The 22,329-nt window shown below is 45.8% G+C and overlaps 1 protein-coding gene across 16 annotated transcripts in view; it reads right to left on the bottom strand.

Moving 5' to 3' along the window:
- Positions 1-22,329, bottom strand: part of CRB2 (crumbs cell polarity complex component 2) — a 132,024-nt gene that overhangs the window by 18,629 nt on the left and 91,066 nt on the right. For 13 of the 16 annotated variants that reach the window (XM_043498888.1, XM_043498886.1, XM_043498885.1 and 10 more), the window contains 6 exons: positions 20,718-21,419; positions 18,112-18,307; positions 17,311-17,450; positions 16,661-16,843; positions 15,540-15,653; positions 825-1,778 (listed from right to left, as the gene is read on the bottom strand). In XM_043498888.1, the coding sequence (XP_043354823.1) occupies positions 825-1,778; positions 15,540-15,653; positions 16,661-16,843; positions 17,311-17,450; positions 18,112-18,307; positions 20,718-21,419 (2,289 nt within the window). Of the gene's footprint in view, positions 1-824; positions 1,779-15,539; positions 15,654-16,660; positions 16,844-17,310; positions 17,451-18,111; positions 18,308-18,907; positions 19,190-20,717; positions 21,420-22,329 lie in introns of those variants that run through there. The other 3 variants (XM_043498894.1, XM_038375189.2, XM_043498895.1) reach the window with 2 other exon arrangements.

Here is a 22,329-nt window from a genome sequence, read left to right as displayed (position 1 = left end):
GTGGCTTGGGGATGTTTTGAGCTCCAACCCTTGCATGACTTCTCTTTCAAACTTGCTTTCCACTGTGTATCACAGGACTAGACCAAGCTCCTAGAGACTCTGGGAAAGGCAAGTGCCAAAAGCTTATGTATGAAATATTCACAGAAAGCACGTGAGTGTCTCTCCTGCCTCGGGACAGTAACTCATACATACATGGCACACCAAGGAAGAGAGCATGTATCATGCCCCCTGACGCACAGCATGTTAATTTGAGAAATTTTAAGCTACAAAACTGCTTTTAAAATTCCCAGCCCCCACAATCTTAGGGGAGCTTTTGTACTTGCTACATTTAGAGAATGGGAGTGAAACCAGAAACTGACAACAGTATCAATCCAAGCCCTGCAGGACTGCGAAAATGCATCAGGAATAATCTCAGCTCAGATTTCCAATAAAACAGTTACCTTTAGCACTGAGCATTTTATCTACAAATACATGTTCCTTTTTACCCTGAACTTGAGATGGGCAAGTAACAGTTTTTCCTAGTGAAATGGCTTCACTGCCCTTCTGTAACATGCTGTGATCTGGTGAAAAGAGGTGGTCAGGGCATTTGGTTCTGGCTGCAATAATATTTACACCATGTAACTGACAATCATTCTAGCAGGGGCTGGCTCTGTTTAGTCACAACATAAAGAGGATTTGATAGAAAATTTATTTACAGAGGGTTCAATTTCAGTTCCAACCCTGGTTAAGCAGAAATTGCTGTTGCTTCCAAAGCCAGTGTCACTTTAGGTCTCTAGATCGCTCATCACCAGAGGAGTTGGCAGATGCCATCATTTGACACTTACCATGTGAACAAGTCTCGCCTTCGTAAGGCCTAGAGCAGTCACACCTAAAGGTTGCCCAGAGGTCTACACACAGGCCTCTCTGAGAACAGGGCTGGGAGTGGCACCATTCTGTCCTGTTGCAGCCCAGCTCCACTGAGGAGGATTCATGGTGGGGGATATCCAAGGGAAGAATAGCCTGATCATCAATCTGCAGGTCCTCCAGGCAGCCAATGAAACTCTCCCGGCTCCACGTATTGTTAGCTGTCGAGTCTCCATCAACTCCCCCAATGTAAGTTTTTAGGAAGGCAGGTGAAAGAGAAGCGGTACCATCTCTAGTAGGAAAGTCCTGCAGGCAGACTCCTGTGTCGCAAGCTTTATGCCAGAGCTTTAACTGTAGAGAGTCCTGTAGAAGAACCTCAGCTTTGTGCCACTGGCCATCATCAACCCTCAGCCCCCTCAAGAGCAAAGAGGATTCAGTGTCGTCTCTCCTCAGCCCCACATGCAGTATGCCATCAGAGAGCTCCAGGAACAGATATTCTGCTTCATTGCCTCGGTAGAAGAGGATGGCATCAGGCAAGGTGGTTCGGAACCGGAGAGACACCATGGCCAGGTAGTCCCCTGCCATATCCCTCCTGCTCTGATTATTATTCATGGGCATATCAATGAAGATATAGCCCCGGGAACTGAAGGAAAATGTTGTTGGCGTTGAGCATTTGGCATCATAGAAACCAGGCTGGCATTGGCAAAGGTGTCCATGGGTCTCAGCTTGGTATGTTGGGATGCACAAGGCCTCGTTTTGGCAAGCATGCATCTGGCACCCAGTAAGCTCAACAGAGCAGTTCTTCCCTCCCCATATGATGCCATCCTGACTAGGGGCACAGTAACAGAAGAAGTCAGCAATGGCATCTTTACAGGTAGCCCCATTCTCACATGGGCCATCCTTGCACTCGTCGATATTGACAGTACATTCCACACCTGAGAAACAGAGTAAGAAACAGGATCTTATTGTAGGTGATTAATAAGATTGGGACTTTTCAGCTTGGAAAAGAGATGACTAAGCGGAGAGGACATGATAGAGGTCTATAACATCATGATTGGTGTGAAGACAATAAATATGGAAGTGTTGTTTTTTAGTCCTCATAACACAGGAACTAGGGGTCACCAAATGAAATTAATAGGCAGCAGGTTTAAAACAAACAAAAGGAAGTATTTCTTCATACAATGCACAATCAACATGTGGGACTCTTTGCCAGAGGATGTTGTGAAGGCCAAGACTATAATGGGGTTCAAAAAAGAACTAGAAAAGTTCATGGAGGATAGGTCTATCAATGGCTATTCGCCAGAATGGGCAGGGATGGTATCCCTAACCTCTGTTTGCCAGAAGCTAGGAATGGGTGACAGAGGATGGATCACTTGACAGTTACCTGTTCTGTTCATTCCCCGTGAAGCACCTGGCACTGGCCACTGTCGGAAGACAGATGGACCTTTGGTCTGACCCAGTATGACTGTTCTTATGTGATTAGGGCTTGCTCTCCCAAAGCAGCAAATTGGTCATAACATCAGCCCCCACTGAAGTCAGCACCTTGGGTCATTGCCATACAGTGAAACCACTCTCACGCCACCAAGGAGCAGCTGGATTTTGGGGCTACAGTGATCACCAAGTACGTGATTTTACACAAATGGAAGAGTAGATTTATGCACAAAATAGAACAGCGATATATGGACCCATCTGAATTAGCAACCAAAGAAAGACTAGCCTATTGCCGTAGAGATCAGTTAATGAAATCAAAGTATTTGAATCCCATTTCTAAATAAATTTTGAATAAAAACCACAGAGGCTGCTCAGAGAATGCCAGATTTCTATTCCACTTAATCCCTCCTCCTCTACCCTCCTCCCACCCCTCCCTCTTCATGTACGTTTGCTATTTTATTACTGTAACCCTCACCCTATGTGATATTTATGTAGTACTGTCTGGTTTTGCAGCTTTGATGGGTTGTAAAATTGCACAACTGCAATTTTCTATTGGACACCCCATGAAACATGCAGTATTTGGCACATACACAAGCTGTAAATCATTTACCTTTTTGTACTTTTCATTGTCTCTTTATGAAAATGAATAAAAAGATTAATCACAACAAGAATTCAGTGCATTTAAACCAGACACTTAGTGCACAAAGCATCACAATACACAACTATGCAGGCAAGTTTATGGAAACAAAATGGAAGAGTTAATCCAATAATTCCTAAAACAACCCTTGGCAGCCCTGGTCATAAACACTCATGAAGCTCAATTCACCGCCAAAGAAATAAATATATGCCCCAAAGGCACATGTTGGGCCAAATTCATCACTGTACAGTCTCACTGAAGTCAGTAGGGTAAAAAGCCATTGAATTTTATCCTACAGACACTAACCACATCCCAGTAGAATGGGGAGAGGTTAGGAGAGATTACAACCAGATCTTCCATCATAGTGTCTTCAGACTGATGAAGAAAAAACACTCTTTGATTAGATGCCCATCCACTGTTCATCGAGCCCATAATATTGGTTTCCGCTAATCTTCAGAGACAGACACATGGATAAGCCAAGTATGGATTATCCAGCTCTAAATGCATTACACAGAGTCCAGCTAGCAAGGATGGGAACAAGGAAAAGAAGGAATCCAAGCACAAAGGAAGTGAATGAAAACAAATGACATTTAAAAAGAAAAGCCATTAAAGCACACGATGAAGAGATTAAATAGTAGCCTGAGGGTGAGAGCTGAGGAGAGATGGAGGTGCTGCATTAGGAGCAGAAGAGCTGGACCCATAATATAGATCTCAGCAAAGAAATGGGGTTTCTTGAATCCCTGTGCCAGTTCAGTGACATAGTGCCCAGCAGTGTCTTGCAGTAAATCTCAAAACATTTAGTGTCCCCCAAACTAGCTGAGTTAGTTTACTCCCTTCAGGTCCTCCCTGGATAAGTCTCCTGTGGCCCTGCAGACCAAGCATTCAGCTGTTGCCGAAGAGATGCCAATCCATCAGTCACACTTCAGATTTAACATCACCTATGTCTTCCCAAACTGTACTTCAATTCGGATCCAAGGGTGTAAACCTTACAGATCTGGAAAGTAGGATGGCAGGGACTGGAGGCTCAGGTAAGCTTGGGTCTGTTCAGCTAAACTGGTTCTGTGCTGTGGGCACCATCAAGCCAGCACTGATCCACCATTACCAGCTAGTGGTCTCTGAGATAATTCATAGGGGGACTGCTCTGCATTGTAACTGTGAGCAAGTGCTGCATTTTAACAATGGCCACTGCCCTGCAGCAAAACTTGGTGGGAAGATTCAGAACTGCTTCTGAGATGGCCATTGGTGTCAGAAGCATTTCTACACAGACAAGTCAGCACCCTTCCTCCATTTGACTTTGGGGGAGGGTGTTGATCTAGGCACATAGGTAGCGACGGCTGTGCCATGCAGGGTCCAGGTGCTTCTGCTGAGGAGGAAGAGGGAGTGTGTGTGTGGCGGGTGTAAAATCAATATCCATCTGTGGGGATTTTAACACAGGAGCTGCAGCAGGACCTGAGTGGAACGAGCCAGCACAAAGCAGGGTATGATGGACAGTGCCTGCCTTGAAGAAGCCCAGGACAGGAAAATATGGGGAGTCTTTGGTCAGGATTATGGTGAAGTGGCAGAGGCACATTTAAGGCTAAAGGCCTGGCTAGTTGAATAAATTGAGAGATGATTATTAGGCCTGGCATGGGGTTCAGGCTGCTGCTCAGCAGGACTGGATATCAGGTTGCAAGGGGTGCTCAAACCAGTCAAGGCCTGCTTGCAGAAGGCTGCATGGTGACTACCAGGGCTGTGGTCAGCAGAGACCAGCATTGTAGGTAGCAGACAAAGATGCAGTGGGTTCTGGTCTCTGAGAAGCAGAGAGTGGAGAAGCTGGCTGGCCACTCTCTCTGAGTGGGAGACAGCTCCATTTCCCCATGCAGAACTCACCTCCCAATTGGCTCTCTCTTCTCAGCGTTGGGAACCTCCACATTAAGACAGCAGCAGGAAAGCCTGTTTGTGCTATTTGCTAGACTCCCAGATGACACCTGTGGAGTGAGCTCTCCACACCAGGTGGCAAATTAATCCCCGCAGTGAGTGCGCAGCTCCAAGTCTGTGGCTAATTAAATGCTGTGCGCTCCCCCGGGACACATGTTTTGATTCCTGGTCTGTTTTGTTTGGAGTGGGTGAAGGAGAAGAAGTTGCCACTTCAGATTTTGATATATCTTGGCTGGTTGTGGCTGGTGACATGTGCAGCGAGAGAAAGAGATGTTCTGGCTGTGGAGTCAGAGGGCAGCTCTTAGTAGAGGAACAAAAAACAGATCACCATCATTGTCATCACCCCTGCTTGCAAACAGCCACAGGCAGGAGAGAGGCAAGGCCTACGAAACAATGTCTAATTCATCCCCCTCCTTTAGGGGACAATGGAGCATATGGCTATTGCTTTGGCCAGTCTAGTTTTAAAACATCCCATGATAGGGGAGACTTCCAGAGCTTCCATCTCAATGGAAACAAATATTTTCTGGAAACCAATGTACCACCTCACTTACCAGTTCATCCCTTTGCGCTTACAGTACCTCCACATATACTCTAAGTAACGCCTCTCCTTCCTTGGAGTTTACACCCTCAGACAGATAGCTACTCTGCCCTCTCCCCATCTACTGTCACTTAGGAGGGTCTGGCTATGTCAACCCCTCTAGTCTGCTGATAAATTTGTCATCTTTCCTGAACATCCTCCAGATTATCAGACTCTGGTGATGCTAAATTTAAAAAACCACAGTCAGCTGCAGGGGAAAGAATTCCCTTGCTGTCTTCTTCCTAGATGCTAACTGTAGCTCACCAGAGGGGTTTAAGTTTTGTGTTTTGGCTGTGAATGATTCAGTGTTAATGCAGCCAGTAACGCAAACAGCAAAGAGAAGGAAATCACCCCACTCCGGAAATAACAAGACTTTTGCTTTGGGCCATTACAGCAGAGAGAAAGATGCAGACCATTTCCTGGACTATACCTGGTATCCCAGATTTCTCCAGACAGGAGGGTTGTGTGTCTTTGTAATCATACTAGAAGGGACTTTTTTTTAAATTCTGTTTTACTTTCAGTTGTATTCTTAAAGGAGGAGCACATAGTAACCTGTGAGCACAAATGTTCCATTTCAGGTGTTAAGAGAACAGAGCTTAATTCCATGTTGCAAAAAGAGGTACTTTTTACACTTGCAGATTTTGCTGTGTTCCCTCTGAGCACCTGTTGCTAGATCCCAGAGAAATATCCATAAATAATAAAGGAAAAGATGGCATATTATAAAATATACTCTGATCTTGTAACTCTCTTTAATTAGATAAGAAAATCACTGAGTGTCTTAATATAAATAAAAGGACCAACTAACAAATATAAGAGGAAGCAGCCATTTAGAAATCAGAGACTTTCAAAGTTGTCAGGACAATTACCACTACTTTAAAATATTTTGGTTAATTCAAGAGTGTTCAAGGTAATGACTACATAAACCAGAGACACTAAACAAAACACACACACACTCCTATTACAGCTTTGAAAGTCTCCAATTTCCAGTGCTTTGAAATGGCAAAGCTGAGTCTTTCTAGCCCTACCATGCATGAGCCACTTCAGTATTTCTAAAGCACTATTGTCATGGTATCTGATCAATGGTTTTATCTGACAGGTGCCAGGGTTACTAAATCGGCAGTGCCCACCAGGAGAGCTGAATGGAGCTACTGACTCACTGAGAACTAATTTTAAACATGGCTTTGAAAATTTGTTATACATGCTAAATGTTATATCATACCTAGAGAGACAAGGTGGGTGAAATAATATCTTCTCCCTCTCACAACAGAAATTGATCCAATAAAAGATACTACCTCACCCACCTTGTTTCTCTAATATCCTGGGATTAAACTGCATACATCATACCTGTCATACATATGTATGCAAGACAGACGGACTCACACACAGTAAGAGAGATTCAAATTTAGCAAATCACATGTCTAGATATCCAAAGTCTGAGGTCTATTAACTGGCCCTTTCTATTAATGAAGGGTATGAGTATTGCCAGCCATTCTGGAAGCACCATGTACCAGTGCAGTGATCTTTACTAGCCAGCACCGCCTTGCCCTCTCCCCAGCAGGCAGCTGCATTCCTAGCAGCCGTTCCCCAGTGCATCCTAATTAGAGCTCCTATTATTCCAGTACAACATAAAACAGAGACTTGCTGCAACAACCGGGCCCTGCAATGACAATTATGTTTGCATCATTACCACCATTTCCATAGCAACACTCTGTTTGGACCTCTCTCCCACCCGGCACTTCTAGCCAGGAAGACTGAGCGTGGGCAGTAGTGCAGGGGGCAGTGAAGAGCTCAGCGTTTTTATTTTGAACCAAAAACGTCCCACTGTTTTCAGTAAAGGAAACTTTAATACATTAAAAAAATTCAGTTGGAGAGAGAGAGAGGCAGAGATTTCACAGAGTAAGTGTGAAAGACGTCATGTGATTCTAAATTGCACCTGAGCATGAAGTGCACTCTACAACAACATCCCAAATTTCAGTCACTCCCAGCAAAGAGGAGGAATCAGGGTTACAGCAAAGTCATGCGTGGGGCTCCCAGCATATTGCTCAGCACAATCGCTGCCAGCATCACGACAACTCTTGGGCCATAAAGCTTCCTAAACAAAATGTTGGGGTCCTTAGAAAATAAAACCAGGTGCCTGTTTACACAGAATTTTCCCTCTTTGGTTAATTCTTGCCCCTCTCCCCCAAGTCTCCAGCTATCACTAATGACACAACCTGAGCTGTAACCACTCACCCACCCACCCCAAGTTGCACTGACTGTGCTATCTGTCATTACCTGCTAGGAGATAAATTCCACCCACGATCACACCAACCAGCACAGGTTTCATGGCAGATTCCTTGCAGACATTTGTGACAGTGACGGAAGAAAGATGGGGGTGGGATAGGGAGGGGAGAATGAAAGTCTGGACTGGAAGGACACAGTGTGTGTGAGCTCTCTCCCAGTGCTGGTCAGGCAAAAGAGGATTGGAAATGAAACCAGCCAATATAAAGAGACCTGCGCTGTGGTGAGATCTAATCCAGCCCTGCTCTAAACCTCCCCAGCTGGCTTCTGTCAGTGCTGACAAGAAGAATGCGTCTACAGTGTATTCTCACTCAGTGCATTACAGTAATGCCCTGCAGGATCCACAGCATTATCTCTGACAATGGGAGGACTGGGACAAGCCCCTGCCGTCGCTCACACCCCGTGCTATCCCACAGATTTCCCTGCACAGGGATGGCACAATTAGGGCCCAAATGACAATTTTTCCATTTCTGGATTACAAAGAAAACCTGTGTATCTACCACTGACTAATAGCCACTGCAGGTAACAAAATATGGAAAGCTTCCCAGACACAGAGCATGAAATCCTGGCCCCACTGAAATCAATGGTAGTTTTGCAAAACTCCCATTGAGTTCACTGGGCCCACGATTTCATCCAGAAAGTTTCATTCCTCCACTTGCCCGGTTATCTCACTGCGTGTGTTCATCCTGCAATATTTGCAAACAGAGGCTGCTGCAGCCCTTGCCCTCATGAGTGATTTCACTGAAGCCAACGAGGGAGAAAGGGAAAAGAATGACAAGTAAGAGCAATAGAAGAAAACTGATTAAGTGGATAAAAGTGAAAGAAGATGTTGACGTTTCTGAATGCCAATGAGCAGCCTCTCACAACTTCTCCCTGACCACTCAACTTACTTCAAGTGTCCTCATCCCAACCAATGCCTCTGCGCCAATATCCCCTTACCAGCCAACAAACAGCTTTTGCCAGTCACCCACTCAACAAATGTTCCTGATCACCAGTGACACAGAGGAGGCCATGTCATGCAGTCTGATGTCCATACTGACTTTAGGCATTGGGATCAGGGGGCCAAGGATCCGTCTTTCCCCATAAACAGCTGCAGAGACTGAGCTGCCAGAATCTCCTCGTTATATCAGGATCTGGCAGGGTCCAAAAGTTTGGGCAGATCATGGCGGTGGTTTCTTCCTGCCTTGCAACAGGGAGAGTTCTTATTTCTGTGGAGAAAGATTATTTAGAACTGGGAGCTTTTCCCAAAGTATCTGAATCTTTCCCCTATGTAAAAAGAAAAGCAGTACTTGTGGCACCTTAGAGACTAACAAATTTCTAAGGTGCCACAAGTACTGCTTTTCTTTTTGCAAATACAGACTAACATGGCTGCTACTCTGAAACCTTTCCCCTATGTGTAAGCAGCACTGTCAGGCTAAAAATCCTAAAAAAGACAATGCCTACATCCCACGTCCTCCAGTTACCAATGCCACCTTCGGACATTCGAACAGAATTCCAACAAGTCATGCATGCTGCTGGGGCTTACTTTCTGCACTTCACCCAGCATCATCAATCCAAACAGACTAGTCAATTTCACATTGATCTGATGTGGGAGGCATGTGAGAAGTAGTCATTTGGATTAGATACGTGCATGAATTTAACTTCTCAGAGGTATCTGGGTTGCTTGCATGTCAAGCCCCCTTAAAAAGCATACATTTTGAATGCTTAACTAGCAAGATTAAGCCCTGATCCTGAAGTTGTTAGCAGAGGGTGCTATATCTGTATATATGCAAATTGTTAAGTGAAAAGATGCAAGTGGATGGCACACAAGAATATGTAGCATTGTTTGCGGGTTTTGCAGGACCAATAAAGTTTGTTGTTGTGCACTGCAAATGGCACTGAACAGCTCTTTACACCAACTTTTCACATGATGTCAGAAATAAGAGATTTTACTTCTTTAATTCTGTGTTGTGGCTGACAAGAGTCAGAGTCACTTTTGCAATGGCTGCAAGTAACATTCCACTCCCCCTTCTTCTTAGCACATGTGCAACATGCCTCCAGTGGCACCTGATCAGGATTCATCACTGAATTTTGTCCATGGGTTGAATCATTAGTGTCCCCAGCTTGGGATGGGTACTGACGGGGAGTGCAATGTGAACACTGATCCATGCCCCTCTGCAATACAACTAAATGAGGGATATCTGTGAAAATTGGAGTTTCTTTGAAACTTTCAGCTAGACTCAGACCCCTATGCCTGTATGCTGGTGTAAATCTTGCTCCAGTGAACTGAAGGATCAGGGGCCTAAAAAGGTTCTGGGCCAAAATCTTTACCTCGGGGGACTCTGCTATAGTTAATTTAGCTCAGCTTTTGGTTCATTATTTATCATCGCATCTCTCCAAATGCATTACATGGAATACTGTTAAGTAGTAAGAGTAATAGCTTCACTTCCTAGGATTAATGTAATAAAATGCTACAGATTAGAGCTACCAACTTGTATTTACTTTGGGAAGAGGACCAGCCCAACTTCCACATGTTGCTTCTTGGATGGAGGTTAGTGACTTCCTTGAGGTGTTTGTGAATTAATCCCAGAAATTTAGAAATCACCATCAAGGCTCTGGATGAGTGAGACATTTCCTGAGAGCATTGGCAATGGGAAGAAACCTCTCAGACAGCAATCCCACTACCTTTGTCTCTGGAATAAATCTTGTTGTGAAAGACTCCTCACTGGAAGGAAGGAGCTCTGTTGTGTTTGCAGTGTGCAGGCAGGTTACACTATTAACTGGCAAGAAAAGCTGTGATTACATATGAAAATGACAGGTTAGTCTCTAAGGTGCCACAAGTACTCCTTTTCTTTATATGAAAATGATGAATACTACAGAACATGCATTTTGCATAGGAATTGCCACAATGATCTAGTCTGAAGTCTATTCTCTGACAGCTGCCTATCCTCGGAAGACATTGTTGGAGGCTAACAGCAGCTGGCCCAACAGCTCTCTGCAACAGTTTATGTGCACAGACTTCTTCTGTCCCTTTGAGTTGTGAGTTCTGCTCACATCTTTGCCTGGCCTTATTCTGGATGTGACATTAAGCCAGGCTTCATCCATTTTCATTAAGAGGGAAGCCTAATTTAATTCATCACAGTTGCTCCACATTTACTAATCCTCTAAACCCTTTAACCAGGGTTAGCTGGAAGTAATGGGCATATCTCATGCTGCCCTCTGGTCAGACAATCTGTTATAACAGGCACATCCAAATAGACCTAGTGCAGCATCAGAATCTCAGTGGATGCTTTTTATCACAGGCACTGTATGCAGTTAAATCACATCTGACACCAGGACTCACACAGGCACTAGTGTGGGGTGTAAATTCCTACAGTGCCTGGTCAGCTGACAGCATGTTTAGAAGGTCTGACTAACAACGGAGCCATAATGCAATAGGGAGACTCAGAGTGAAGTGAACAGTACAAAGCTCACTCTAGTCTTATCCAGGACCAACTAATACTCCCTCTGCATGAATCTGAAAAATGGTTTAAGCATCTGTTTGAACGTTTTACAGCCAGCCTCTTTGCTGCTGCCATGGTGTGTGCATAGAAGTAATATACCTTCCAGGTAAAATGAAGGCAGCCCCAGGAAATATCTGCTAGCTCCAGTCTGCTGTATTTGCTGAAAGGGCTTCTTCTTTCCAAGGGCTAAAGGCTTTCTATAGTTTCTTAACCTTTTAGCTGCCTTCCCTGACTACAGTAGAGGTCACATTTCTTGAACAGAACAGACACCTGGAAAATGTCTGTACAAACAAATTAAATAATCTGTCCAGTGAGGAAAAAACACCAATCTTTTTTCTTCAATTCACTGCACTGGGTGGTGTGCGAACCAAGTAACACAAAACCTCAAGTGTGTCTGGGCTTGGGCTGCACTCTTGCACGAAGAGCTGTTGGGAGAAGCAAAGGTTGTTAATGCAACAGAAAAAGGTTTTCTGCTTCCTCCAAAAGGGTTGAGGAGGACACTGAAGGTAATGACTACACTGCAATTAAAAACTTGCAGCTGGCCCATGCCAGCTGACCTCAAGCTCGCAGACCTTGGGCTAAGGTGCTGTTTAATGTTTAATTGGGGTGTAGACGTTGGGGTTCAGGCTGAAGCCTTGGCTCTTGGACCCTCCCACCTCACAGGGTCCTAGAGCCCAGGCTCCAGCCCAAGCCCGAACGTCTACACCACAATTAAACAATCCTTTAGCCTGAGCCCCGTGAGCCCGAGTCAGCTGGTATGGGCCTTCTGTGAGTGTCTACTTGCAGCATAGACATACCCTAAGGCTGAACAGAGTAAGCTGACCTCTCACTCAGGCTGACTGAATGCCAGAGCATGATGCGAGGGGGCAATCTGCTGCTGGATAGCATTCAGAGGAGGAGATGGAAACTGTGTGTTAGGCCACTCGTAGTCATTAAAACAGCTCCTATAATTTTTTTCAAAGGTTAACCGGCCAAATTCTAATTCAGCAATTACATTCTGCCAACCTAAATGCCAGTTCCCATTTCAACTTAATACACTATTCTTCCTCACTTCCTGCCCTAAATGGTTGACCAGTTAAACACACGCCACATTTCACCCAAAAGACAATTCAGATCAATAGATAATTCAGTTTGTTCTCATCATGTAATCATCTGAATCCAGCTCCTTCAGTTCAGCCATCTCTTCGAGCCTGGCTGTGCCTCAGGTGGGAACATGACTTTTGTTTTATCACAGTTGCCATCTTTTCTGGGACCAACAAAGACTCCTCCACCCCCTTCTTTGTTTAATTTTGTTCCTGCACATCCCTCTGACTCAGCCCATGCAGGGAATTCTGAGCACCATGGGATGGGAAAGAAAGGCACAGCCTCTAACCCTGAGGGCATACAAACCGCAGAGGTCACATGGCCCATATAGCAGACAGACTCTTTCCCAGACCGTCTCCCAGACCTTTTAATCTCAGTGTCCTAGCTTGACATGTGGTTCTGACAGGACTGGGTCACTGGGCTTCCATTTACTGTCTGTTACTGTGACAATAATTACATTTTAGGCAAGAGCCATCCCAGCTCTGTGCTGTGCTCCAGCCTGAGACGGCACTTAGGCAGTTAACACATGTAGGAAGGTGATTTCTGCTGATTCACACAGTTATCCCACAACACTCCCCACATTCCTGAGACTGAAGAAAGGGCTCCAGGAGAGAAAATGAAAAAAGCAGCCTACATCAGAGTAGCAAGTTCACTTTAATCATGGAAGGCAGCTTAAACCCAAGCTCATGGCAGATCTAAGCTGCCACAGAAATGTGTTTTGAACAGAAACATTACTGGAAACTTCATGAAGTTACTCTGTGATCCTAATATGAAGTAATAAGCTGTTTACCCAGCATGACTATACTGGGATTAATTGACAAAGCAGGGGAGATTAATTGCTATTATTTCCCTGTCAGCTTCACTCCTCCACATGCACTCACTCAGCTCACTGAGCTCTGAGAGAGGCAAAATGTGACTTCCCCACCTGCTGCTCCCAGCCTTTTATTGTTATGTCTTGGAACTTACCCCAAAGGAGACATAGTAATTTAACAACACGGCAACCTGCCTCTAATCTCCTTCGAGTACTAATGAACCCCAAACAGATGCAATAGAGTGACCTCTCTAGCACTGTCTCTCCCCATCCTGTGCCTGTCTCAGCTTTTCTGCCCATGAGCAGGCCCAGGGGCTCGGAAGGATGAGGTAAACCTACAGTTTGGGGAAGCGAACTGAAATGCTGAGCTCCCTGGACTCCTAAGAGTGGTGCCAGGGCACTGAGGGAAGGAAGCGGCCCTGGAGGTACAAGCAGACAGGCATTATGACTTACAGGGGAGAGACATTTAATGAAATATACAACATTCCACTGGGAAGAGGTCTGCATCTGCAGGTGCAGCACTGTAGGAACTGGCCCTGTGCAGCAGTTGAGAGATTGGAATAAAGCCTATTTCTACAGCCTTGTGTACATGGACTTTTCTTTCTAACAGAACAACCTAAAGTGTGAGTTTAAACTGCTCTAGTTATACTGGTGTAGCCCATGTGGACACACTTAGTCTGGTTGAGGAGCATATGTCACTTCAGAGGGGCTTAAGCTAAACTGAAGACACAAGTGTTGGAATAAAATTGTCCACACAGTGGTTATACTGATATAACTAAACTAGTACAACTATCCTGGTATCATGGGGACTAGAAAAGGCCCAGTACGGACTCAGGAATACTGCTACCTACCACCTTCTGAGAAGAGTTAAAAACTCGTGTAGCTTCAAGTTTTTCCTTTCTCCCACAAGATGGCAGCCTTTCAGCATTTCAGGCAGGATACATTTTACTTTGGAGGGCTAGAAGAATGCAAGCCAGTTAGAGAATGTCTTTCATATAAACCATATCCCTTATCAGTATCAGGTTGTTAGTTAGCAGAGAAAGATTAAAGAAAATAGGGAAAGGAGACAAGAGGTTTTCCTCTGAGGTTTGAGATGAGATGGATTGGCGACAAGGTACAGAGACAGAAAGATGCCACCCCAACAGCTGTGGCTGCAAGAAGGTTGTCACAATCATAGCAGAATGATTGTGTGGTGGGGACAGAGACAGATTCCATGCTGGAAGAGAAGAGACACACAAAACTGATTGCTCAGGGAGTACTGCTCTCACCCGCCTTTGCCCCTATCCTGTTTGTATCAAAATAAAGGGCCCATCCACACAAGGATTTTACTATGTGTTAGCAAGCATGTGGTAAAAATGCATCTTTTTTCCTAGTGAAGACAAGGCCAAAGTGGTACCAGCTCATGTTGTCAGTTGGGGACAGACTATGTGGGCCTAGCAAGCCTTTCTGCCCTTCTCGTTTCAGTGATGTCTGGGATATGTAGCACATCGCTTGGTGTTTAATCTTCACATGTTCAAAGATGCTGCTACATTTGCACAGCACACTGTTTTAGCGGCACCACCCCCTCTGTTCATCCCTCCAGCCAAAGGGTACAAACAGCAACGTGCTTACAATGCCTCTGGCAAGCCAGTCTCACTATTTCAGGGGTGGGGAAACTGAGGCACAGAATGGGTTAGAGTGAGCTACCAAGGGACACAAGGGCATCTCTAGCAGAACCCAGGTCCACCACTCCCAAGCACATCCGTACACCCTAGCAAACAGAAAGGGCTGCGCTGCATTTGCTCACGACACCAAGACCTTTTGACCTCCCTAAATAACAGAGTGTAGCCTCCAACCCCAAATCCCTGGCTCATCATCCAGAGGGGAGAAGAAGAAATATCATCATTTTATGTGCTGGTGACAGGCTCCTCATTCCCCGCCCCAAACTGCTACAACCCTTAGGAAATGTCGACCATTCCAATTACAGCCTCCCTGAGAGACAAATTGCTGCACTGGAACTCCAGCCACAGCATCCAAAATGCCTCCTCCCTCTTGCTTCATACATCTTCATCCCAAAGACTATTTCTGTTTCTTTACAGAGCACACGCCCCCATAGCTGTCAAGAGGGTGCCTATGGCAATGTGCAATATCCCTCTGACAGCACCTTAGGAGCCTAAGATTCTGGTGCCGGACTCCCTCACGCACTTCTGTTGATCTGCTCACATCCTCATTTCACAGCACTGCCCATGCACCCCAGTCCTAGGAGTAAGTACATTCACACAGGTCTGCCAGTGCACTTCAGCCCTGATCTGGAGACAACCGCAGCTACACCAGTCTTGGGGCTCCACAGCTCTCTGTCCAATTCATCTCAATCTCACTCAGCAGCCTTCTCTAGTCAGTCCTAGGATCCAATTATGCAACCATATGGCAAATCAGTGACTCAACAAGCATCAACTAACCAGTCTAAACTGATTCCACACACTCCATCATCAACATTACCTGAGTATCCTGGTAGACAATGGCAAAGGAAGCCGTTAACCAGATCAGTGCAGCACCCTCCGTTCTGACATGGCTGAGACTCACATTCATCAATATTAACAGAGCAGTTCTCCCCTTTGAAAGTGAAAACACAATCCCGTTATGATTATTTCAGTAAGCCCAAGCAGTGGATGTTTGTGCATCCCCTGTAGGGGGAATCTTAACACCTTCTTTCACAATTCTTTGCGCTTCTTCAGCAGCTTTCATCCAAAGATGCAAAGTGGCCATTACAAGCGTTACTTGTCCCTCAGTACCCACCTGCAGCCAGGTATCGTTAATCCCCATTTATAAAATGTAGACGACTAAGGCATCGAAAGGATAAGCAATTTACCCCAGGCTACAACACTAGTCAGTGGCAGACGTGAGATCAGAAGCCAGGAATCCTGACTCTGAGACCCCTGTTCTAATAACTAGAAAAAACTCCCTCCTATATATCCAATTTTCCCCCAAAAGGGCACTTCCCCTTTCTCCCCTGAATCCACCCACACACCACAACCCCACACTCCTATAAACTCTTTAAAAAACACAGAAAGGGCAGTCTCTGTTGAGCATCCCTAGAGCCCTTCAGATGCAGGGAGAATTGCCTGCCCATCCCAACTACATGAAAGGTTGCTACAAGAGCAGTCACTATAAGGGGAGGCTTAAGACATTACCTGGGACTCCAGGGGACTAACAGCTTCCTCTAGAGGGAGAATGCCCCACTAATACATTGCAAGGACAAATTTTGCTTTAAGCCCATGGGAGGGGCCACCAGGGCTATTTGCCAGCTGCAGGGTACTGAACAGAACATTAGGGAACGGGGTGGGCACCAACGAGGAAATCAGGGCCTTGAGGGATATGGCCTTCCAGGTAGAGAGTGTGATATTGGTTACACTCCTACTGCCATCTGTAATATGCACATACAGCAAAGGAGAGCCTCACACTCCTCATCACAGGGCAGCTGCGCAGCCAGAACCATCTTGCTCCGTACCAGGTGGGTGGCTCTTGCTGCACAGATGGCTCCTCTCCACTCCCTCCACTCTCCACCCAAGCTGTACAGCTCCTATCAGGGGGCGGAAGACACAGCCCAGTGGGTAGCTCACCTGAAAAACCTGGCTGGCACCAGCAGAGGAAACCAGCGGCTTGACTATAGCTGAACTCGCTGGGGAAGTCATGTCGTGTCCCATAGTAGGTTTGGTTGGATCGCTCAAAGCACATGCCTCCATTGTGACAAGGGTCTGTAGCGCACTCATCCACATCCTCCTCACAGCGCTGCCCTGTGTAACCTGCCAGGCAAATACCAGAGCTAGCACAACACAGCACATCCTTGGAAGGGGGACAGAAAAGTAGCCAACAAGATACCACAGCTGCCAATAAGGGAGCAAGATTATGTAAGCCTGAGACACTGCAACTCATTTAGCACAAAGCAGCAGGGCCTGGCATACAGCGCTCATGTCAGAGGCGAGAGCCAGTCAATTGATCTCGTCCAGGAAAGCACAGGGGTAGAAAAGGCCGGGTCTTAGGAAAAGGGACATTTCAGGTGATGCAGCAGAACACATTTCCCTGCAGTGAGACCTTCATGCCAGTGGAAGACTTTCCTGAGAGAAGCAGCAGGAGCCCCCATCACCTGGTGTACTGAAAACTAGACTGTACCACACAGAGTAGAGCCAGTTTTGCTCAGGGCAACCTAGCAGGTCCTCTCCACCACTGAATACTCAGACTAAAGGAGAACAAAGCAGTTTCCCCTACTCACCTGGCCAGCAGGCACAGCTGTAATTCTTGACACCCTCCAGACAGGTAGCACTGTTCAAACAGGGCTGGGAGGCGCATTCCAGGATATCCAGCTCGCAGTGCTCCCCTTCAAAGCCTGTGTCACTGCAATCACACTGGTAGCTAGGGGGACACAAAACAGAACACCACAAGAGCTCTTCATTCCAATACCCAGTCCCCTCCACGGTAAGAGCAATCAAGCATACAGGGCCAACTTGCTAGCCCTCATGTCCACCTTGCAGAATTCCTCACCCATGGGCTGAGAGAAGAGACAGTCCCATCTCCATAAACAGAGCATCCTTGCAGGAAATCAGTGGCAAGGCAGGTCAGCCTCAGGTCAGCTGCTGAGCCTACATACTGCACATGAAAGGCAAGGATCAGACAGATGAGGATGCTCTCAGTCAAGGAGGGTGGCTGCTTCTGCTGCTTGTGGTCATTCATTTAAGCTGCAAATAATTCTCATTGGGACATCGCGGAGCAATAAGAGACGGTAACGGGAATTCTTTCAAACATCTCTGGGAACTCTGCTAGTGAAGGGGTCCTTTGGCATTAACACACCCACCCCCACTGAACGGCTCTTCAAATAACTTCAGTTTAACAAAAAAAATAATAGCAAGCAGAGTGGGGGAGGGAGGATGAAACGCTTAAAGAGCACTAAGCCCAATTCATCCTAGAGGTGACTGCTCTGAAGTCAATGGACTTACACCAGACAGGTATCTCATTGGCTCATGTCAGATATCTAATCACTGAAATGCAAATGATCACAGCAGCTTGCATCCCTCACCTGTCAACAAGGTCATGACATATCCCTCCATTGATGCATGGTTGGCTTGCACATTCATTGATGTCCACCTCACACTGGATTCCCTCATAACCTGGTGCACAAGTGCAGGTGTAGAACCCAATATGGTCAGTGCACATGCCCCCATTCTGGCAAGGGTCTGAGTCACATTCATCTATTTCAGCATCACAGTTTACACCTTTGTTACAAAAGAAAGAAACATCCATGTTATGGACTTGGCTGGAGTCCTGAGCTGGGATTACAAAAATAATGATATCAAACCCACTCTGCTAGAATACAGACATGACAATTTATAAGTTCCTGGACAGCAGACAAGCATGCAAATACTAAGAAATGATTAAAAAGAAAAGGAGTACTTGTGGCACCTTAGAGACTAACAAATTTATTAGAGCATAAGCTTTCGTGAGCTACAGCTCACTTCATCGGATGCATTTGCATTTGAAGTGAGCTGTAGCTCACGAAAGCTTATGCTCTAATAAATTTGTTAGTCTCTAAGGTGCCACAAGTACTCCTTTTCTTTTTGCGAATACAGACTAACACGGCTGCTACTCTGAAACCTAAGAAATGATTAGTTTATTAGTATTGGCAGCCAAGTCTATCTTGGGAAGACTTATGGATTTTGCTTTTAAATCAACAAAACTGAGAATAGTTTGCAACAGTTGTGAATCTCTAGCATAAACTTATATTTGATTTCACTGAATTTCTCAATTCCATCAGCATTTAGCAAATGAAATACACTTCCCGGATGAGACATAAAACCAAGGTCCTGCTCACTTACATTCATTACAAAAATCCCATAATGCTTTATTTTGCAGGAGGGGGGAAGTGGCAGGATGTGAATTGCAGTGTTGTGGCCAAGTTCAACCGTTGATATTTACATTCTGTGACACATTGTTCCCCTTACAGTTTGGATTATATATGATATTCTTCACTGCTGTGTTCCACCACAGAGGCAGTTGCATTTCAGTGGTTGGTGAAGTGATCACTGTATAATCTTTACCCTCCTCCCAAAAGTATTATGAGGTTTGTAACTTGCTTTGAGATCCTCAGAAGGGAGGTGCTGGAGAAGTACAAAGTATTCGTTATAGTGGTACTAGCAATAATAATTGTCTTATTCATTAAGTGTTAATAGCACTAATCACAGTAGAAACATATCTATTATCTTTGTCTAATGTCATTTTACTCAAAGGAAATCTGTGAGAGATCCCATAGCAACCATCCTGCCACTTTCCCAACTCAATGAACTGCCATGGCCTGACATCACCCCTCAGAGTAAGCCCCTAAAAATGGCACCTGCCAATCCATCTAATCCTCCTTTCTGACAGAGGCTCACTATGCAGCAGACGTGGCCACCCTAATCCTAAAGGAATGTGGGCCCCATAATCTGCCAGATCACAACCTGTCAATCCTCAGGTCAAAACTTCCTTCACCCGAATTCCAGCTGCAAGTGCCAGGAAATGCTCAGCCTGTGAGGACCAGTGGCTCTAGGAGGCTGCAAGACCAGGGCCAATAGGCTGTGATGCAGGGAAGTGAAAGGGAAACTAATGGGCAAACACAGAGTTGTGTTTTACAGTCTAAATCTAAGGGTCATTTTAAGCCCTAAACAGAGCCTGTTCCTGAGTGGGTATTTTCCCCCAGCTCTGTATTTCACCAGAGTGTGACTCAGTCTGTGACTGGATGCCTGACAGGCAACAACTCCCCACTCCATTTGTAATCTGTGGCCCAGTGACCCCACATTCCTTTACAGCAACATAACTCCTGAAATGCCTGTAGCTTGTGACAATGGGTAAGGCTGGGAAAGGTCATGTGCCGGCTGGTACCAGGGGGAGGTGGTTGCAGCCTGGACTGCATTCCATTCCGATAGCTGGGCTGGGGGAGAGGAGACCCTTGCGCCACTGCCTTGGCAGATAACTCACAGGTGCAGATTACACAGTGAGTCATCACCAGCACAGTTGAACCAAGAAGAAATACTCAGTAGAGTCACGTGCAAAATACTCTCAGGGTTTAACAGAGCTGGAAAATCAAACCCACAACTAATAGCTACTCCACTCCAGAGCCTCCTGCCCTGGAAAATGCCTGAAAGACAGGACAAAATGCCCTGGGCCAGTCTGATAGAGACTAGTTACACCCCTGAACTCCAATAAGCTTATTCTTCCTGAAGACAAATATGTTTCTCTCTGTGCTTCCACTTAACCATGCCTTCACCAAAGCCAATCACATCAACATCACCGCTGGGAATCCAAGTCTCAACTCCCTCCCCATCCCATAACCCCAGGAATCCAAACCATTCAACATCCACATCATGCCTGTGAATCCAAGCCTCAACCATCCCCCCAGGAACCCAAGCCCTCTTTTTCAGGACACCCAGGCTTAAGCTAGTACACACGTGCTCCCCAGCACACCAGAAGCTCAGGCCATCAGATAGAGGCTCGACCTCACAGCTGTAACAAAGAGGCAGAGATGAGAAGCGTTTTGAGGCAGGGACTGTGTCTTTTGCTGGTTTTGCCACAAGCAGGTGCATTGATGGAGCTGCATGAACAGCAACAAATAACCCAACTGAAAGACTAATATGTGAGCATGAAAGGTACCTGTATAGCCGGGGACACACTTGCACAAATAGTGATCCATCTCATTCAGGCAGGTGCCATTGTTTTTACAGGGCCGGGATGCACACTCGTTGATGTCTATTTCACAGTGGTATCCTTGGAACCCAGGCACACAGAAACAGTTATACTCATTCACCCTGTCTAGGCAGATGGCTCCATTCTGACATGGGGTGGAGGCGCACTCGTCAATGTTATCTTCACAATGGGCCCCGGTGTGACCAGGTTGGCAGCTGCAGGTATATATCTCGGCACCCTCAATGCAGGTCCCATTATTTTGGCAGGGGTGGCTAGAGCACACAGATATTTCAGTGTGGCAGCCTTCTCCATTTGGTCCCATTTGGCATTGGCAGATGTATCCATTTGCACTATCTACACATTCAAAATGAGGCCCTTTACAAGGGTTGCTCTTGCACTCATTAATGTTAACACTACACTCAGTACCTGTAAAGCCAGGCCTACAGATGCATTCATAATCCAGGAGTCCCGCAGTTTCACTGCATATCCAATTCGGGGGACATTTGTGCACAGCACACACAGAGTAAAGGAATTCACAGTTTGTGCCCATGTATGCCACTGGTTGCTGGGGGCAGAGGCACGTGTAGCCCCCCTCCAAATCCTCACAGCTTCCCCCGTTCTCACAAGGGAATGATGAACAGCTGCTGGCAGTTTCAGAGCCTGATGTTCCTGTTGAGAAAAGAGACTTCCTGTTAGTCAGGGCAAGCAGCACAGAGGAACCCAGTGGGGTCCTCCCTTAATTACTGTACACAGTAGATATCTCAGTATTAATAGGGCTGCACTGGCCATTGTTCACAAATATCCAGCCTCCTCCCACGGGCACTGGATTAATTATTTGTAGTCAGGGGAGATATAAATGCCTTCCAAAGGGGAGCATGTATTCTGCATTCACAGCTGAGAGGCGCAGTTATATTTCCCGTTGTTTTTGGGCAATCACATTACATCAGCAAACAAATTGGCTTCTCTCTCATTTGTGCCTGGCCAGGAGGCTGTAACCTTTCCATTCAGCCACAGACCTTGCTCCTGCTATCCATGCCTGCGTCACCTACAGAGTAGAGACTATTGCAATAAAATCAATTTAAATCCATTCCCAGGATGAAGCTGGTGCAGATGCAGGGGCCACTTAGTATCTTATTGGCAGCACATGATACCAGTGCTCTAAGTTCTGCACTCTCTGCTGAGTGGTTTTGGGGGCTAGTTTTGACCTTTAAAGCCCAAAAGGGCCTGAGATCTTCATACCTGAAAGATGCCTCTCTCTCTGGGTACTCTCTCTCTCTCTCCCTCCTCTTGCCAATCTTTCCTCTTCTTGCATTCCCCACACCTCCGCCTCTATTTATTTGGCTAAATCATCCATTTAACGTGCGCACTCTTAAATCAACCTGATGGATCTCTGCTCACACTTGTTTACATCCTTTACATATGTTTTCTCTACCCTTTCCGTAGATAAAATTGGTGCAATTTCCCTTAATATGAAGGGAATCTACAACCCAAAATAAGTGGTAGAGGTGAGCTACATACCAAGTTAACTAACCACAGGCCAGCTGACCTTATCAAGCCTGCACTGATTTACAGCTCAGTG

The sequence above is a fragment of the Dermochelys coriacea genome, chromosome 16, assembly GCF_009764565.3.
Source record: "Dermochelys coriacea isolate rDerCor1 chromosome 16, rDerCor1.pri.v4, whole genome shotgun sequence".
NCBI classification, from domain to species: Eukaryota; Metazoa; Chordata; order Testudines; family Dermochelyidae; genus Dermochelys; species Dermochelys coriacea.
This window is presented reverse-complemented; position numbering and strand designations above follow the sequence as displayed.